General features: G+C 43.1%; 1 protein-coding gene across 2 annotated transcripts; it reads left to right on the plus strand.

The window, feature by feature from the left end:
- The first annotated feature begins 11,382 nt into the window (after nt 1-11,382).
- Nucleotides 11,383-16,461, plus strand: LOC144266330 (olfactory receptor 8U9-like). 2 transcript variants are annotated; one of them, XM_077819780.1, is made up of 2 exons: nt 11,386-12,294; nt 16,444-16,461. In XM_077819780.1, exons 1-2 carry the CDS (start codon nt 11,386-11,388, stop codon nt 16,459-16,461), a joined length of 927 nt encoding a protein of 308 aa, XP_077675906.1. The 2 variants fall into 2 exon arrangements, with proteins under 2 accessions (XP_077675907.1, XP_077675906.1); XM_077819781.1 differs by lacking the exon at nt 16,444-16,461 and having other exon boundaries at nt 11,383-12,324.
- The last annotated feature ends 2,831 nt before the right edge of the window (nt 16,462-19,292 follow it).

Here is a 19,292-nt window from a genome sequence, read left to right on the forward strand (position 1 = left end):
GGAAGAAGAGGGAGGTGTCTAATCTATCTCCTTCTGCTTTGTAGTGGCTTTGGTTTTGTTTTGCAGTTGCAAGTATGACGTGTGTGGTTTCCATGGCTGAATGAAAGGGAGTTTTGCACCCCCTCCTGATATTCTGCAGCCCTTTATTTCCTCTGTGGGGTTGTTGTAGAGATTTTCGCCTGGTTTGTATCCATGCATGTGGAGGAGAAAGGTGATTTCCATCAAAATGACCTTTATTTTAAGTTAAGGGAGCAACAAGACAAATAAGTACAAGGGTAACATATCCGAAAGAAGAAAAGGAGTACTTGTGGCACCTCAGAGACTAACCAATTTATTTGAGTACTTTTGGCACCTTAGTCTCTAAGGTGCCACAAGTACTCCTTTTCTTTTTGCGAATACGGACTAACACGGCTGCTACTTTGAAACATATCTGAAAGAGAACATGGTGGTGTACGTCCACTGTGAGAATCTGCACTGAACTGAATACAAAATAATATGGAAAGGGTGAGTTTTCTCGAGCACATAAATTAAACAGAAAGAAAAAGTCATATCAGACACTAAATGTTTATACCACATCAGCTGGTTAGCTATGAGGTCTTACTCTTAGTTCTACAGGTAAATCCTATGGACTCTGAAGAATAGGGATTCTGGGAATTGTACAGCTCAGGTTACAGAGAGTGAGAAATGGAAAGAGCTGGGCCAATAGCAGATTTTTTAGTTCATGGGGCGTTACAAAAAATGGAAAAACAAATTCATTTCAACCTGAACCAAATCTAAAAATTCCTTAAATATTTGGCAAATTGAAAACATTGACAGAAATGTCCTGTGGGGGTCGAAGGAACTATTTATATGACCAGAAATGGAACATTTCCTTTCCTTCCTGGATACTTTTTGATGTAAATGCAAAGACATTGTAGGGCCGCACTGACAAAAGGGATGGGAATGGAAGAGACGGTAATGGTGCTGCTTCACTTGTAGACTTTAAATGAGTGATTAGATCACTCCTGTGGGAAGTGGGAGATCCCGGTCAATCCCCCCTTTGTCTGATGGGGAGAAGCAATTTGAAAGTGGGTCTCTCAAATTGCTGGGCAGTATCCTGGTGACTGGGCTATGTTCTGTCCTGCATCATTCTCAGGACTGGTCTACGCTACTGGTGTAAATTGATCTAAGTTACGCTACTTCAAGTTGACTAAGTTAGTCTGACTTAAAGTGGTGTCCACACCATGCTATATCAACTGGAGAGTTACGTAACTGAAGTAGTGGAACACAGATCATCCAACAGGGTAGTGTAGATCAGCCCTCCCATTGACTTAGCATGTCTTCCCCAGACCTGCTCAATCAACACCATTCATGTATCGCAGTAATACTGATTGAGCCAGTTGTGTAGATATGGCCTCAGTCTCTCCTGTTGAAGCTGTTGCATTGTGGATAAAACACGGGAAGAATCTCAGGGCCAGAAAGATAGAATAACTCTATAGACAAGTGGTTCGGCGCACTGACATGCTCAACTTCATGTCTCTGTTCCAAAGGTTTTTAAATTAGTTTTCCATCCTAGAATAACTTAGAAAGGAGAGATTGAGAGCAACCCATACTGGAATAGCACATCACTTAAGGGCTGGGATGCCTTCTGGAAATACAAGAAACTCAAGTGCACATCTTTGCCCAGCACTGGACAGAAGGGGGAATTGAACCTGGATCTCCCACCTCACATGTGAACACCCTACCTTTTGAGCTAAAAATTACAAAGAGAGAGAGCATCACCACCTCCTACTGGTGGCCGCTCTGCGACCAGCACCTAAATCCTCTTCCCCCACTTTTTTTTGGGACAAGGTTATTTAGAGACTTTGTAAGAAATTTGTGAATAGTTTCAGGTTAACTCCAATGGCATTGTTTTTTACAATAAATTATTCATAAATTTAATAGTGAAAAGTGAAAGGGATTAATAACAAGAATTTTTGTTATAAACTGGGTACGCATCATTAGGAAGTAACAGAGGAGGACAAGGATCTCATAGTATTGGTTGATCGCAGGATGACTATGAGCCACCAATGTGATATGGCCATGAAAAAAAAGCTAATGAGGTCTTGGGATGCAACAGGCGAGGTATTTCCAGTAGAGGTAAGGAGGTGTTAGTACCGTTATAGAAGATACTGGTGAGACCTCACCTGCAATACTGTGTGCAGTTCTGGTCTCCTATGTTTAAGAAAGATTAATTCAAACTGGAACAGGAACAGAGAAGGGCTACTAGGATGATCCAAGGAATGGAAAACCTGTCTTATTAAAGGAGACTCAAGGAGCTTGGCTTGTTTAGCCTAAACAAAAGAAGGCTGAGGGGAGATATGATTGCTTTCTATAAATATATCAGAGGGATATATACCGCGGAGGGAGAAGAACTATTTAAGCTCACTACCAATGTGGACACAAGAACAAATAGATAAAAACTGGCCAGCAGGAAGTTTAGACTTGAAATTAGACAAAGGTTTCTAACCATCAAAGGAGTGAAGTTCTGGAATAGCCTTCTAAGGGAAGCAGTGGGAGCAAAAGACATATCTGGCTTCAAGACTAAACTTGCTAAAGTGTATGCAAGGGATGATATGATGGGATAGCCTAATTTTGTCAATTAATTGATCTTCAACTATTAGCGGTAGAAATGCCCAATGGCTGTGATGCCAACACACTCCCCAGTCTTTGGTTTCCCTCCAGAAATGTACGTCCTGTGCTGCCCAGTCCTCTCCTGGACAATACAAATTACATTGTCCATTATTTGTTTAATAATACTAACATGCCTGCAACTTAACTTCTCAGACACTTCTATTTAAACACACTGGATTCGATTAAATAATAAAACAAAGTTTATTGACTACAAAGATAAATTTTAAGTGAGTGCAAATAAGGAGGCATAGAAGTCAAACACGGTTACAAGAAAAATAAAGCTAGAATGCAACTTCTATCTATGTTAACAAATTATGTGAAACTCAATGCTAACATTTCCTCACCACTTGCTTTCAGCAATCTTACTGACCACACATCTTCGGTCCCGATCCATCCCCCAGTCCAATTGCTGCTTCCTTTATTCTTTCAGATGCAGTGAATCAATGGCCAGAGAGAGAAAGAGTGCACACTGCCTTGGGATGTCTGCCCCTTCTTTTTAGAATCCTAATACCCCTTTGAGAAACAGTTCCACCTGGTTACCAGAAGACAAAATGTTTATTTAGAAGGATGTTCCGTGCTGCTTCTTCCTCACCGTTTTGGGCTTTCTTTGTTTCCCTTTCTGCTTGATGACTCTGGTTACTCTTGTGAAGGAAAATCTGGTAGGCCTAAACTAATAGGCCTAAAACTTTGGTCAAGCTAACTATGTAAATGAAGCATAAGAAGAGAGTGAGGAAAATTCCATTAAGGGGCAATTGAAACAGCACAGTTTAAGAAATGTAACCATAACCACTAAAACTTAAAAAAAAAACATTAACCACAAAGAAAACACCTGTCAATAACAGAAAAAGCTTGTTTTGCTAAACTCCAAGTAAGGCAAAGCTACAGTTAAAGCTTGCATTATATGCCAAATGAGGAAAATGCTGTTGAAGGCAGTGTGTTTAACAAATTGTGGTTTTCAGCAGTATAAGCTCCTTTATTACTGTTTATGCCAGAGCAGCTCTGGCTGACTCTCCCTGTGTGTGCATGCTTGAATAAAGGAGCCTCAGGTTTGTTCTGATTCAAACACAACACTTGGTTAATTTTCTACCACAATCTTGTTGCCGTGACTCGGATAGACAGCTGACCCCTAGAATTGGAGGACAGCGAGCAGTTCCCCATCAGACCCAGGGCCCATCTGAAAGGTAAGAGACCTTTTGAAATCTCCATTTTGGGTTTCTCGTGGAGGACTGCCTTTAGGCTCTGGGTTCAGGTGAGTTGCACGCTCTATTCGGACTTTTACTGCCAGACATGCCTGATGCCCTTGGGGTGGGTTAGAGTCCCATGCAGGTTTGGTTTCTCAGGAAGAGCCACTGAGTGTGGCTGGGCAGGTCATGGATAGACCTGGGCAGGTCATGAATAGACTTGGTTCCATGTGCCAGTGAAGGTTGGTAGACAGGTGTGAGTGTGAGTCACAGAAAGACACCCAGAGCACCCTGTGAAGCCATGGGATCATGACTGGCAAGCGGCCTGTCTGGGTCCAGGAGTATGTGATCCCATCCCTTCTGTCCTCGGATGGTCTGTTTTCGTACCCTCTTTCATCCCCTGTCTCTGGTTCCCACCTGAAAGCGGTTTGAAAAGCCACTGACTGGTCTGATCACCTCTCCCGAAGGGACAGAGTATGTGGCACCAGCCAACACTCTTTGCTGAAGGGGGGCTGTAAGACAGTCATGGAGGCCCTAAACAAACCTTCCCTGTGGAGTTGGATGAATGAAATATCCATAGGGATTCTGGGAGCCAGGGGGTCCAAAAGGGATTCCCACACTCACCAGCTAAAATGGCGGCTGGTAAGTCAAAAAGGATCACCATCCTGCCAAAAGGCACACACTAGTTCACTTGCAAGTTCTGGAGAAATTGGAATTGATATACCAGGGATACGGATAATTTAAAGTTAGAAGGAAAGTTTTGACCTTGACAAGATTGTGCACCTCAGAAGTGTGCTTCTGGCCAATGTCAGTGTGAGGCATATTTCTATTGGTGTGAAGAAACAGAAGGGGGAAAAAAACAGCTCCATGAATCTCAAATGAGGAGTCACAAGGACTCCCAGGAATAACTTACAACATGATTAAAAGAGATAAAGAGAAAATTGGCAAAGAATTTAAATCCAACTAAGCCTGCAAGAAATATTAAGTAAGAGAAGCCCCTTATGTTCACCCCTCAGACAGTGTCTCCCTGTACTGAGGAAATATTCCCCTTGCACCAATTCCTGGGCTTTGGTGCTTCGGTCATGAGATCTCGGAGTCTGCACATGCACCTTGGTCTCCTACGGAATTGTATAACTTACTTAAAAATTTTCCAAAAATAAGAGAGGACCCTGTTAAATTCAAAGAGGAATTGCAAATTGTTATAAACCGTTATAACCCTACATGGACAGATTTAAACCAGCCTCTACAAAGGGTCATGCCTCAGGAACACTGAGTCACCTTTGTGAAGAAGGTTATTGGCCCAAGCAAAATCCAGGCCATGACCAGAAGATGTTTAATAAAATCAGGTAGAAGCTGTTAGATAAAATTTTCACAGTCTGCTCAAAGAAAGCCGACTGGAGCAAAAAATAGCACTATAAACTAAGTAAAAATAAGTATTTGAATAAAACCCAAATATTCTCACCACCACATTAAAACTATGTTAAGGACCTTCCAGCTCCAGAACATACAGGGACCCCAAAATAGCCTCCCATTGCGGAGGGAGAAGAGGAAGGACAAACCAAGTCCCACTGTCCACCTCCCCTAGGGACCCAGTGATGGTGCGTGTTACTATTGTAAGCAAATGGGCCACAGGATACAGTAAATGTCCCTACCGCCCTGGTCAATCCAGAAGCAGTAGGGGTGGGCAATACTCTTATTCCCCACCTAGTATCTTCACCTCTGTACATTTCTATTGGTCCTTTGTTTGACTGTCATGCTTTCCTCCTAAACCATTGTTCACCTGCGAACCTTTTGGGAAAAGACTTGGTGTGTAAATTAAATTGTATAATTTGCTGTACCCCAAATGGTGTGTATCTGGATGTGCCTGATCCAGCTCACAATGAGGTCCTATCAGTTTACAGAAGACCGACCCCAGCCCTTCCTTGTTGTAACAGGAACTGCTGGCTAAGGTCTCTCCCTTCTTGTAAGCCTTGTGAGCCGATCATGCCAACCAGGTTGAGTGCACTGGGTCTGCCCAGCCTGTTAAGATTCGCCTAAACCCAGGAAGACCCCTTCCCGACATGCAGGAGTACCCTCTATCAAAACAGGCCAAGGGAAAATCCAACCTGCTCTTACCTCCTGCATTCAGCAAGGAGTCATTATTCTTACGGTCAGTGAGTGTAACTCCCTCATTTTACCATGCTGTTAATGCTGCTGTACTCCTGTCATAAATATAAAGGGAAGGGTAAACCCCTTTAAAATCCCTCCTGGCCAGAGGAACAATCCTCTCACCTGTAAAGGATTAAGAAGCTAAAGATAACCTCTCTGGCAACTGACCAAAAGGACCAATGAGGAGACAAGATACTTTCAAAAGCTGGGAGGAGGGAGAAAAACAAAGGGTCTGGGGCTGTCTTTATGCTGCTTTGGCCAGGGACAGAACAGGAATGGAGTCTTAGAACTTTTAGTAAGTAATCTAGCTAGGTATGTGTTAGATTATGATTTCTTGAAATGGCTGAGAAAATAGCTGTGCTGAATAGAATGAATATTCCTGTCTGTGTGTCTTTTTTGTAACTTAAGGTTTTGCCTAGAGGGATTCTCTATGTTTTGAATCTAATTACCCTGTAAGGTATTCACCATCCTGATTTTACAGAGGTAATTCTTTTCTTTTTACTTCTATTGAAAGTCTTCTTGTAAGGAAACTGAATGCTTTTTCATTGTTCTAAGATCCAAGGGTTTGGGTCTGTGGTCACCTATGCAAATTGGTGAGGATTTTTACCAAACCTTCCCCAGGAAGTGGGGTGCAAGGGTTGGGAGGATTTTGGGGGGAAAGTCGGGTCCAACTCCATTTTTTCAGGAACCCAGATAAAGTTTGGTGGTGGCAATGGAAGTCCAAGGGTAAAATAATTTGTACCTTGGGGAAGTTTTAACCTAAGCTGGTAAAAGTAAGCTTAGGAGGTTTTCATGCAGGTCCCCACATCTGTACCCTAGAGTTCAGAGTGGGGAAGGAACCTTGAAAACTCCTTACCTTTCCTGTTGTCCCTAGCCCTGCTACTGTCCTTTCCTACAAAGTACCGGTGGTGAGGGGTTGTTACTGCCTCAAATAAGGGAAAGTTGTCTTAAGTCCGGCCGTAAAGAATTAAGGTTATCGTTAAATAAGATGCATCTAGACATGAGAAATAAATGTGTGTATAAATAAATAAAAGGGGGGTTAGTCAAAAAGCCCACCTTCCTGGCTAAATTGATAGTGAAACAATGCTTGTGCCCATGGAAAGAAATAATGCAACAAGAAAGAAAAAAAGGATTGGGCCCAGACAAGCAGGCAACCACAGGAGGGGAAGTTAAAAGAAAGGAAGTGAGAGGTTAACTCTGTAGTTACTGGAGGAAATTAAGCAGTGAAACTTTGTACAAATGTTAAAACAAGGTGTTATAAAAAGAAAATCCTTGGTTTCTTTGCAGCCATTCCTTTGAAGAAAGGGCACATTTCTAGGGAAGAATTTCTGTGAATAATCCAGTCAAACTATGAACAAGTTAGGCAAATCAGGGAAAAAAAAACACTCCCGGTGTGTGCAGTCTTTGTTTTATAAGTTTAAGATAAATTGGAGTTGTTTTAAAATTGTAAAACCAAAAAATACTTTTGCCAGACAAAAGAAACTAGTTTTGTTTAATTTGGTATTTAGCATTTAATCCTTAAGGTGACTTAATGCTTTACAAGATTTTAAATGTTTTTAAATAAAGACCAAAGTTGTGGCTGCAGCAGGACAGTCAAAGCCAGAAAAATGGAAAAAGATTTTAAATCCGTTTTGGTAACAAATAGCAGATAAAATCTGTTGTCAGTGTCCCACACTAAGTCTTAAAGTGGCTCTGTGCAATCAACGGTCACTTTGCCAAAGGGAAACCAAAATGGGTTGTGTTTTCCTTTTCAAACCAATGTGTGTTTAAAAGCAAAAGTTAAACATTAGAAGTTAATTGTGTCCTTTTGAGACAAAGTCTCTAAGCTGCTGATAACATTGAATCCAAAAGCAAGCTGAGATGGGGTGCAATGTCACACTCTGTTGCACAGACTATACATGAGAGGAAATAAATACAATTAACAAAAGAATTTGGATGGAGCTGGCCTGCTTGGAGATATTTTGTAGCAGCATCTGCAGAGATGCTGCAGACATCTTGAGTGTTAAAAACCAGTCTGGGGAATATCCTCCTTTTTGAAGCCTGCCCTGACCTTGGCATTTTCACTGATGACTGCCCCAAGGACCTCGGGGTGACAGGAGGCAGAGAATCCAGGAGGATGCATTATGAGCTTGACTCCTAGAGGAAGTCGGGGCATAGAGTTTCCTGGGCAGAGACCTGGAATGACAGACTTCTGAATTTCTGAATACAGAGAAGGGGGTACCACTTAGGAGAAGGGTGTACCAACATGCCATGAAGCACTGATAACACCAGCCAAGCCTGCACACCCGTTTGGGATCATTTCTGCTACCACAGTGAAGAAAAGAAGAGTCATCACTGGGCCTGCCAGGGATCTCCTTCCGGGGAGGTGATGACCCCAATTTCCTTGTGCATCTGCAGCCATGGATTAGTGCATGGGCCCATCCCTGTGGTGATCTCACCCTTTCTTGTCAATCAAACACTACTGTCAGTCAGCACCACACCCTTGATGTTACTGGGATATTTTCTGGGTTGGTGACATACTAGGGTCCAACCCAGACTAATCAGCAGCTGTGTCACACCTGCCTACAACCTTGCAAAACCTTGATAAAGTGGTTTCCACCTGGGCCGCTCATAAACAACCGTCTAGCATGCTAATCACACCCTGAGCGTGTGTGAGTTTAACTGCAGCCTGGCCAGGAATTGTTGGATTACACTCAGGCTCTCACCACCTTTGATTATACTGCAGGGGGACCCCAACACACTCCCCAGTCTTAGATATTCCTCCAGAAATGTATGACCTGTGCTTCCCAGTACTCTCCTGGACAACACAAGTCATAGTATACAGTATTTCTTTTGCAACACTAAGATACATGCAACTTAGTTTCTCAGACACTTCTATTTAAACACACTGGACTAGATAAAACAATAAAAGAAAGTTTATTGACCACAAAAATAGATTTTAAGTGAGTACAAATAGGGAGGCATAGAAGTCAGACATGGTTACAAGAAACATAAAACTAGAATGCAACTTGTGCCCAAGTTAACAAATGATGTGAAATTCAAAGTGAAACTTTCCTCACCACATGCTTTCAGCAGTCTTACTGACCAAACTTCTTCGGTCAGGAACCCTCCCCCAGTCCAATGGCTGCTTCCTTTATCCCTTCAGATGTAGTGAATAAATGGGCAGGCATAGAAACAGAGAGAGAGCAGTGCCTTGGGATGTCTGCTACTTCTTTTTATAGTCCTTTCCCCCCTTTGAGAAACATTTCCACCTAGTTACTGGAAGAAAAATTGTCTATGTAGAAGGATGTTCCCTACTTCTTTTTCCTCACCTTTTTGGGCATCCTTTGTTTCCCTTCCTGCTTGAATACTCTGGTTACTGTTTAGATACAAAGTTAAGCAGAGAACACATTTCTTTGTTCAAGACAGACCAGTTTGCAAGACAACCCAAGACACCTCTCTCTCACTCTGCCTCCCCATTGATTCAATGCATTGGAAGGGATAAAGGAAGCACTTTGGAACATGTATTAATAACATGATGCAGTGCTATCTTATAACGCCACATACATTATCAAAAATATTGTATTAATGTTTGCGATGAGAGGATGACTATTTCTAGCTGACTCATAGATTTATTTAACATCTTAAAGCTGCACTCCATGTGCAGACAATGTGCAAGCAAGAGGGATAGTTTTGTGAACTGCAGAAATCTGGAGCACACTGTGGTCTTGTCCTGAGCTCCTCTGGTCACCTTGTGGTCTTCATCAGGCAAAAAAGAGTGAATCTATCTTTCCTATTTTGGGAAGTAACCTAGCAAGGGAAGGACATAGGATACCATGGTGATTGGCATGCCATAAATAGCTCAATAATCTGGAGTTCTCTTAGGTGTCTTACAGGTTTTACTTTCCACTTGTTGGGGCCAGGACAATGAGGTGATTCTGAAACCAGGAATAACTGAGAAGATAGCAGCTACACCTGCAAACAATTAGTACATTTCACCTGTATCTAACTTACTGTTCCTTTGACACCAAACTTTTTGCTAAGGCTGGTTGAAAATTTTTCTTGAGACTTTTTTTTCATGGGAAATTGGATTTTCCATTTAACTATTTTTTTCAAAGAAATTATCTTTTTTCCCAGAAAATATACACGTTCCATCAAAATACCAAACTCCCTAAACCATGGCTATGGGTTTCTTGTGATGCTATGGGTCTCTTGTGATGCTCCAGGGCAGTTCAACAAGAGGAGAGACCATCATGCATCATGGGGGATGTAGCCCAGCCTGCGAGCCTAACCAAGGAAGATATTGGTTGTGTGTGGTATCAGATGCACCTCCATGGTATTTCTGAGCCGAAATATTCAGTTTTTAGCAAAAAGATTTCAGTCTCCACAAACAACCTTTGTGTATCAGCTCTATGTAGTAACCGACTTGCACTGAAAGCAGCAGGATGAAATATACCCCTAACCGCATACTGTGTGATTCTCGTAGAAATTGCATCATTTAATAACACAGGAGGAAGGAGTGGGCCAAATTAATCCCCAGGGCATGAATTACACCGAATGTGGCTTTGGTTCACTGAATGTGTTAATTAGGTGTTATGGCTCTCTGAGCTCACGTATTCCCAGTTGCTTCAAGAATCATGTCCCATAGATCACACATCTCAGTATAAACCTTCCCGAATTCTCCAAATTGGCAGTTTCTTTCGATGAGGAAACACGAGCACATCTCTCTCTCTCATCTCAGCAGGTATGTGCTATTGTCCTGTATTAAAGTCACACACACACGCAGTCACCACAGGGATCAGCAGGTATTGAATTCCAGACCCCCAGCACTAAAAGCCTCAGCCCCAACTCCGACCCCTTCAGCTAAAGGAGCGACCTCCTGGGTTGGAAAAAATAGGCAATTACCTAGTCACTGAAGCCAGGGCTTCCCATGATGTCTCTGGGTTTTCGTACAGGCTCAAGTAAATGCCAAAAAGCTTAATAAGCACAGTGAGCAACTTTACCCCAAACCGACATGCCAAGCCACAGAGCTCCCCTTGCCCAAAGAGGGTGGAAAGATTGACACTCCTTTACTCTCACCCGTACTTTAGATAAGGAATAATCCCTTCAGACTGATTTTCTCACAGCAGAGTCACAAGTCACTGTTTTCTGTTGAGGATTAGTGAACAGGAGTGTTGGGGGGGGGGGCATGATTAACCTGCATATTATTGTGTTTGCACAGCGTGTGCATTTCATCGAAAACCTGGAATGACCAGCTGTGAACATCTGGCTCTGTGGATGAAGCCCTTCCCGGAGTGGGTACTGATGCCCATTAAGAAACTGATCTCCATTTAGCTTCACTTACTTCATTACAGAGAAGGGACAGGTTTTCCGCACCATCCACCTAACCACATCTCTGTAGCAGCCTGATCTCTGTTTGGAGGAAATGGAAGAGGGAAATCACTCGGAGGTGACTGAGTTCATTCTCTCAGGACTGACAGATCGTCCAGAGCTGCAGGTCCCCCTGTTTTGGGTGTTCCTACTGATTTATGGTATCACCCTGGTGGGGAATGTTGGGATGATCTTGTTAATCACAATTGATCCCCGACTACACACCCCCATGTACTTTTTCCTCAGTAATTTGTCTTTCTGTGACCTCTGCATTTCCTCAATAATTTCCCCTAAGATGCTGCTGAATTTCTTAGCTGAGAGGAAAAGCATTTCTTACACTGCCTGTACTGTGCAAATGCATCTCTCTATCCTTTTTGCAGATGTTGAGTGCCTCTTGCTGGCTGTGATGGCGTATGACCGTTATGTGGCCATCTGTAACCCGCTGCTCTATACAGTCACCATGTCCAGGCAGCTTTGTAAACAGCTGGTGGCTGGGGTGTATGCTGTGGGGGTGGTGGATTCAATGATATACACATGTTGTACATTTCGGCTGTCATTCTGCAGCTCCAACATCATCAATCATTTCTTCTGTGACATCCTCCCACTGTTGGTGCTCTCCTGTTCTGACACCCACATCAGTGAGATTGTGACGTTTGCTTTCATGAGCTGCATTACAGTAAGCAGCTTTGTGACTGTCCTCCTCTCCTATGTCTATATCATCTCCAACATCTTTCAGATCCGCTCAGCCGAGGGCCGGAGCAAAGCCTTCTCCACCTGCACTTTCCACTTGACCGCTGTGGTTCTGCTTTTTGGCACCCTCCTCTTCATGTATTTACGTCCCACCTCCAGCTATTCCATGGACAGAGACAAAGTGGCCTCTGTGTTTTACATGGTGGTGATCCCTATGTTGAACCCCCTCATCTACAGCCTGAGGAACAAGGAGGTGAAGAATGCCCTGAGGAAAGCAATGAATAAACTCCTAACCAATTCTTAATTCTGTTTAACTGTGTATTGGTTTAGTGGTGGGGAGTGGAAACAGGTGAATTCCATTCCCAGCCCATTGCAATGTAATTTCACAGAGCTCACGGTAGTATTGCTCATTATTGTATTATTGTCATTACTTGTTTGTTCATATTCCAACAAGTTCTGCAGGCCCCAGCTGAGATCAGTGCACAAAACTCGAGGAAGACTCACAGGTCCAGAAAGAGACAATGATTTTATAAGCTGGTGGCTAGGGGCATCCACCTAGAGGCTGAGATGTTCAACTTCACGTCTCAGGACATCAGGTTCAAATTCCAAAGGGGTTTCTGTGACCCAACCCATCACACAGAGTTTAGGAATAACATTGCAAAACAATTTTTGTGTGTGTGTGTGTGTGTGTGTGTGTGTGTGTGTGTGTGTGTGTGGGCAAGGGCGGCGGGCGGGAGGACAGCACAAGAACTGATGGTCTTTAATTGCACTAAGGGCGGTTTAGGTTGGACATTAGGAAAAACATCCCAACAGTGAGGGTGGCTAAGCACTGGTATAATATTCCCAGTTAGGTTGTGGAATTGCCACCATTGGAGATTTTTAAGAGCAGGTTCGAGAAACACCTGTCAGGGATGGTCAGGATAATACTCAGTTGTGCTGTGAGTGCAGGGGAGTGGAGTAGATGACCTCTCGAGGTCCCTTCAAGTCCAATTATTCTGTGATCTCACAAGGAGCCCTGCACTGGGAGGAGGTGGGACGCCAGCCTGAGCACTGGGAAGGGCAAGGGACATGCACCTTCCTACACTTGACATTCAGCTCCACTGTACCCCCCACCACATGCACACCCACAGTGCCCACTGCACACCAAACACGCACAGACAGAGTGTCCACTACACACACAGCCTGACACTGAGCTCAATCAGAATGCAAAATAATCTCTACGGGGAACCTGGGACAGCTGCAATATTTCCAACTCACCTGAACAAAAAGAACTGAAGGGGATTCTGCTGCCCTGGCAGAGAGATAGGACTAGATTTCCCAACTGGTCTTTTCCATCAACAGCTTTTCTGAGGCCTGTTTATGCTTAAAAAGTAGGTCAACAGAGCTCCATCACACAGGGCGGGGCAACCTTTCACACCTGTACGAGGCAGTTAGCTTGTACTGACCCTGAGTGTAATTTTTCCATTGACCTAGCTATTGCCTCTCGGAGACGTGAACATCCCAACTATTGGGCTAACAATTACAAAGGGAAGGCCCACCACTGCCTCCTACAGTGGTTGTCTTGCGACCAGTATGAAAATCCTCCCCCCCCCCCACACACATTATTTTGGCACAAAGCTTTTAGGAGTATTTGAAACACATTTGTTAATAGTTTCAGGTCAATCCAAAAGGTATTGTTCTTGACAGTAAATTATTAGTCCAGAAGAAATTCACTCATTTCTAGACACCTTTGCGTCCCAACCCTCGGAAATTACTTAAAGAGACATTTGGAGAGGTGACCAACAAATAAAGTGGAATACAGTTACCTCCATTTTGTATTGTGTTAAAATGACCTAACAGGAGAGACAGCAATCCAGGCCAGCTGATTTTCTGGCCGTCTGTGTTGCATTTCCACAAGGAAAGACACAGCAACAACATTAATTGCATGTGCTGTGCACACCTGTTTTCCTGGGAGCAAAGATGCTCCAGGGACCAAATCTCAAAGTCATCAAAGCCAAATTTAACCTCTGATGCCCAAGGAAGCAGCTCCAGGGGTATTAAGGGTAACGTTGGTGCAGTTAGCAAACAGGGAAAGATTCAACTCTTAGTCTCATTTTAGGGACAGCTTTTTTGAGGCCTGGTTTAGGCTTAAAAAATAGATCAACAGAGCTCCATCACACAGTGTGGGGAAACTTTTCACACCCTGTGCGAGGCAGTTAGCTTGTACTGACCCTCAGTTTAACTTTTCCATTGACCTAGCTACTGCCTCTCAGAGACGTGGATTAATTACATTGAAGGAAAAACCCTTCTATCAATTTGGAAAGCATCTACACTACGGCATTGCTGCACACCATAGCTGAGTCAGTGTAATGGCTTTAGTATAGACATTCCCTGAATTGATGGGGGAGTTTTCCCCCTTCCTCTTCAAGCTATTTTTCTCTCCTTTTTCATTAGTCTTCTCCCTCCCTTGTAAAGCTGTTGAGGACGGAAGAAGTACCAGCTCAGATCCCTAAAATCAGACATCGAGTCAAATCTTTCCCTGTTTGCTAACCACACCAATGTTACCCTTAATACCTCTGAAGCTGCTTCCTTGGGAGGCAGAGGTTAAAAATGGCTTTGATCATTTGAGATTTGCTCCCTGGAGCATTTTTTCTCCTAGGACAACAGGTGTCCACAGAACATGCAATTAATGTTGTTGCCGTGTCTTTCCTTGTGGAAATGGAACACAGACGGCCAGAAAATAAGCTGACCTGGATCGCTGTTTCTCCTGTGAGGTCATTTTAACACACTACAAAATGGAAGTGACTGTAATCTGCTTAATTTATTGGTCATCTCTCCAAATGTCTCTTTAAGTAATTTCCCACCGTTGGTATGCAAAGGTGTCTTGAAATGAATGCATTTCTTCTGGACTACTCATTTATTGTCAAAAACAAATACTTTTTTAATTGACCTGAAACTATTAAAAAATGTGTTTCAAATACTCCTAAAAGCTTTGTCCCAAAATAATGTGTGTGTGGGAGGGAGGATTTTGATACTGGTAGCAACATAGCCACTGTAGGGGGCAGTGGTGATCCTTGCCTTTGTAATTTTTAGCCCAATAGTTGGGATGTTCACCTGTGAGGTGGGAAATCTGGGTTCAATTCCCCTTCTGTCCAGTGCTGGGCAAAGCTATGTGTGACATTGAAATCCTTGTGCTTTATGAAAATATGCTTCTGAATATGACATCACTGGAATATGCTTTATGCTAAGTGCCCCATGTAACATATCATTATAAAGATTATAATCTACTAAGTGTGTTCATCCTATTTCTTTACATGGATTATATTTATGTCTGCAATTAGGAGAATAAGATATTAACTGGTATTACTGATGTAGACATATTAAGTGGAGGCCATTTCGGCTTTTAATTGAAATGACAGTGAGCCATTCATAGGAGGGGAAGGAAGGAACTATCCTGAGAGGAGCAATTTCAACTTTTCTGAACATATTTACCTTTCAAAAAAAGGAAAGAGCTTTACCAAGGTAGGGAAAAGAATGATGGAAAAGGAGAGAGAAATAGCTTTAAGAGGAAGGGGGAAACTCCCCCATCGATTCAGCAAATGTCTATACTAAGGCCATTATATTGTCTCAGCTATGGTGTGCAGCAGTGCCGTAGTGTAGATGCTTTCCACATTGATGGAAGCGGTTTTCCTTCAATGTAGTTAATCCATGTCTCCGAGAGGCAATAGCTCAGTCAATGGAAGAATTACACTGAGGGTCAGTACGAGCTAACTGCCTCGCACAAGGTGTGAAACGTTTTCCCGCCCTATATGACGGAGCTCTGTTGATCTAATTTAAACATAAATCAGGCCTTAGAGAAGCTGCTGATCAAAAAGCACAGTTGAGAAATCTAGTCCTATCTCCCTGACAGGGTTTTGTCAAACCTCCTCCAATGGTGGAGATTCTACAACCTTCCTGGTCAAGTTATTCCAGTGCTTAGCCACCCTCAATGTTGGGATGTTTTTCCTATTGTCGAACCTAAACTGCCCTTGCTGCAAATGAAGCCATCGGTTCTTGTCCTTTCCTTCCCCTACTCCCGCATTGTTTTGCAATGTTATTCTTAAACACTGTGTGATGGGTTGCGTCTCAGAAATCCCTTTGGGACTGCCTCCGGATGTGCCTGGAATACCTCTGAGCCTGTTTTCCCTGCCAGCTTGGGACTTCAGTACCTTACCTTGTATGAGCCAGGCACGACTGCCTGCTGCAAACACAGATCCAAGTCTCAACCAGGACCCGCACAAGCTGCAGGCTTAACTGAAAAGTGCTCCTGTCTCCAGCACTCAGATGTCCAGCTCCAAATGGGGTACAAACCCCAATAAATCTGTTTAACCCTGTATATCCTTTATACAGGGCAAACTCATAAATTGCTCTCCCTCTGTAACACTGTTTGCACTTGAGCCCCCAGGTGATACTTAATAAGTAAAACGTGATTTTATTAAATACAAAAATTAGGATTTAAGTGGTTCCAAGTAATAACAGACAGAACAAAGTGAATTACCAAACAAAATAAAATAAAACATGTAAGCCTGTGCCTAATACAGTAAATACCAAATGCAGGTAAATCTCACCCTCAGAGATGTTCCAATAAGCATCTTTTACTGACTAGACTTCCTTCTAATCTGCATCCAGAAATCACTCACACCCCTGTAGTTACTGTCCTTTGTTCCAGTTTCTTTCAGGAAATTCCGTGGGGTGGAGGGGCTATATTTTGTGCCAGCTGAATACAAAATGGAGAGGTTTCCCCAGGGGCTTAGATAGTCTCTCTCTTGGGAGTGGAAACCCCTTCCCATCTCCTACGGAGAATCCAGCTCCAAGATGGAGTATTGGAGTCACATGGGCAAGTCACATGTCCATGCATGACTCAGTTCCTTACAGAACGATGCCACATTCCCAGGAAAGTTCAGATGTGGATTGGTGTCTCTCAAAGTTTATTAGCTTAAGTGTTTCTTGACTGTGCACTAAAAGAGAATAGTCTTTTCTCAAGAAGCCTACCAACAGCTTCACTGAGGCAACTTAAAATCAAACAAGTACACAGCCAATATTCATAAGTTGGAATACAGAAATGATACATGCATAGAAAGGGGATGAATATATCCAGTAGATCATAACCTTTGAAGAGACATGTTACCTGACATATCTCGCATAAAACATATTCCAGTTATGTTATATTTACATGCATAAGCATATTTCTATAAAGAATTATGGGGTGCAATGGCGCACTGTTTCACGGACTATAAATTATAGGAAATAAAGAAAATTAACAAAAGAATCGTGAGGGAGCTGGCCTGCTCGGAGATATTCTGTAGGAGCATCTGCAGAGATGTTGCAGAGATCTTCAGTGTTAATGACCAGTTTGGGGAATATTCTCCTTTTTACACCCTGCCCTGACTTTGGAATTTTCAGTGAGGACTGTCCCGGGCAGTTCTGGGTCACAGAAAGCAGAGAAGCCAGAAGGAGGAGTTGTGAGCATGACTCCTAGAGGAAGTAGGGGCACAGTGTTTCGTGGGCACAGACCTGGAGTGACAGACTTGGGAGTTTCTGAATACAGAGATTACTGGCTGTTGGTTATTTCCACTTGCCTTTAGGGAAGCAGGACTTTGTGTCCATTCTTTGAAACCACTCCCCCACGGATTATACCAAAGAATATAGCTGACTTGGGTCATCAATTTTTCCTCCTAATACAATCAACCCTACAATGCCTCACAGGTTGGCACCACCTAGGAGAAGGGGGAACCAACATTCCCTGGAGCACTGATAATAGCAGCCAAGCCTGCACACCCGTGGGGGATAACATCTGCTATCGTAATGAAGAAGAGAAGAGTCATCACTGGATCAGTGCAAGGGCCCATCCCTGTGGGAACCTCACACTTTCATGTCAATCGAACACTACTGTCAGTCAGCCCCACACCTGTGGTGTTACTGGGATATTTTCTACGTAGGTGGCTTTGAGATACCAGGGTCCAACCCAGAGTAATCAGCAGCTGTGTCACACCTGCCTGCAACCTTGCAATGCCTTCCTGAAGTGGCTTCCACCTGGGCCACTCACAAACAACTGTCATGCATGCAAATCACACCCTGAACATGTGTATGTAACTGCAGACTGGCCAGGAATAATTGGGTGACACTCAGGCTCTCACCACCATTGGTTGTACTGCAGGGGGACCCCAAAATGCTCCCCAGTCTTCGGTTTCCCTCCGGAAATGTATGTCCTGTACTGCCCAGTCCTCTCCTGGTCAATACAAGTTACTTTGCCCATTGTTTATTTATTAGCATTCACATGCCTGCAATTTAGCTTCGCAGACACTTCTATTGAAATTCACTGGATTAGATAAAACAAAAAAAGAAAGTTTATTGACTGCAAAGATAGATTTTCAGTGAGTACAAATTAGGAGTCATAGAAGTCAGACATGGTTACAAGAAAAATAAAACTAGATTGCAACTTGTGCCTAAGTTAACAAATGATGGGAAATTCAAAGGAAAAGTTTCCTCACCACATGATTTCAGTAGTCTTACTGACCAAACTTCTTAGGTCAGGACCCATCCCCCAGTCCAATGGCTTCTTCCTTTATCCCTTCAGATGCAGTGAATCAATGAGAGAGAGAGAGAGAGAGAGCATGCCATGGCTTGGGTTGTCTCCCCTACTTTTTATAGTCCTATCCTCACTTTGAGAAATATTTCTGCCTGGTTACCGGAAAACAAAATGTCTATGTAGAAGGATGTTCCATGGTGCTTTGTCCTCACCTTTTTGGGTTTCCTTTGTTTCCCTTCCTTCTTGATGACTCTGGTTACTGTTTAGATACAAAAATATGCAGAGCACACATTTCTTTAAGACAGACCAGTTTGCCAACCTCCATTTGGAACATGTATTAATAACATGATACAGTGTAATCTTATAACTTTGCATACATTATAAAAAAAATTAATATTTGTGATGAGAGCATGACTATTCCTAGTTGACTCATAGATTTATTTAGCATCTTAAAGCTGAGCTCTGTGTGCAGATAATATGCATACAAGAGGGATAGTTTTGTGAACTGCAGAAGTCCGTAGCATGCTGTTGTCTCCTCCTGAGCTCCTCTGGTCATCATGTGGTCTCCATCAAGCAAAATGAGTGAACCTATCTTTCCTACCTTTGGGAGTAACCTAGCAAGGGAAGGACATAGGATATCATTGTGTCATGGAGTTCCCGGGCAATGCTCTGGAACTGCTCCCTAGGGAAGCCAGTCGGGACTCTTTGGAAGTGTCCTCTCTGTG

Source organism: Eretmochelys imbricata, chromosome 6, assembly GCF_965152235.1.
Source record: "Eretmochelys imbricata isolate rEreImb1 chromosome 6, rEreImb1.hap1, whole genome shotgun sequence".
Lineage (NCBI taxonomy): Eukaryota > Metazoa > Chordata > Testudines > Cheloniidae > Eretmochelys > Eretmochelys imbricata.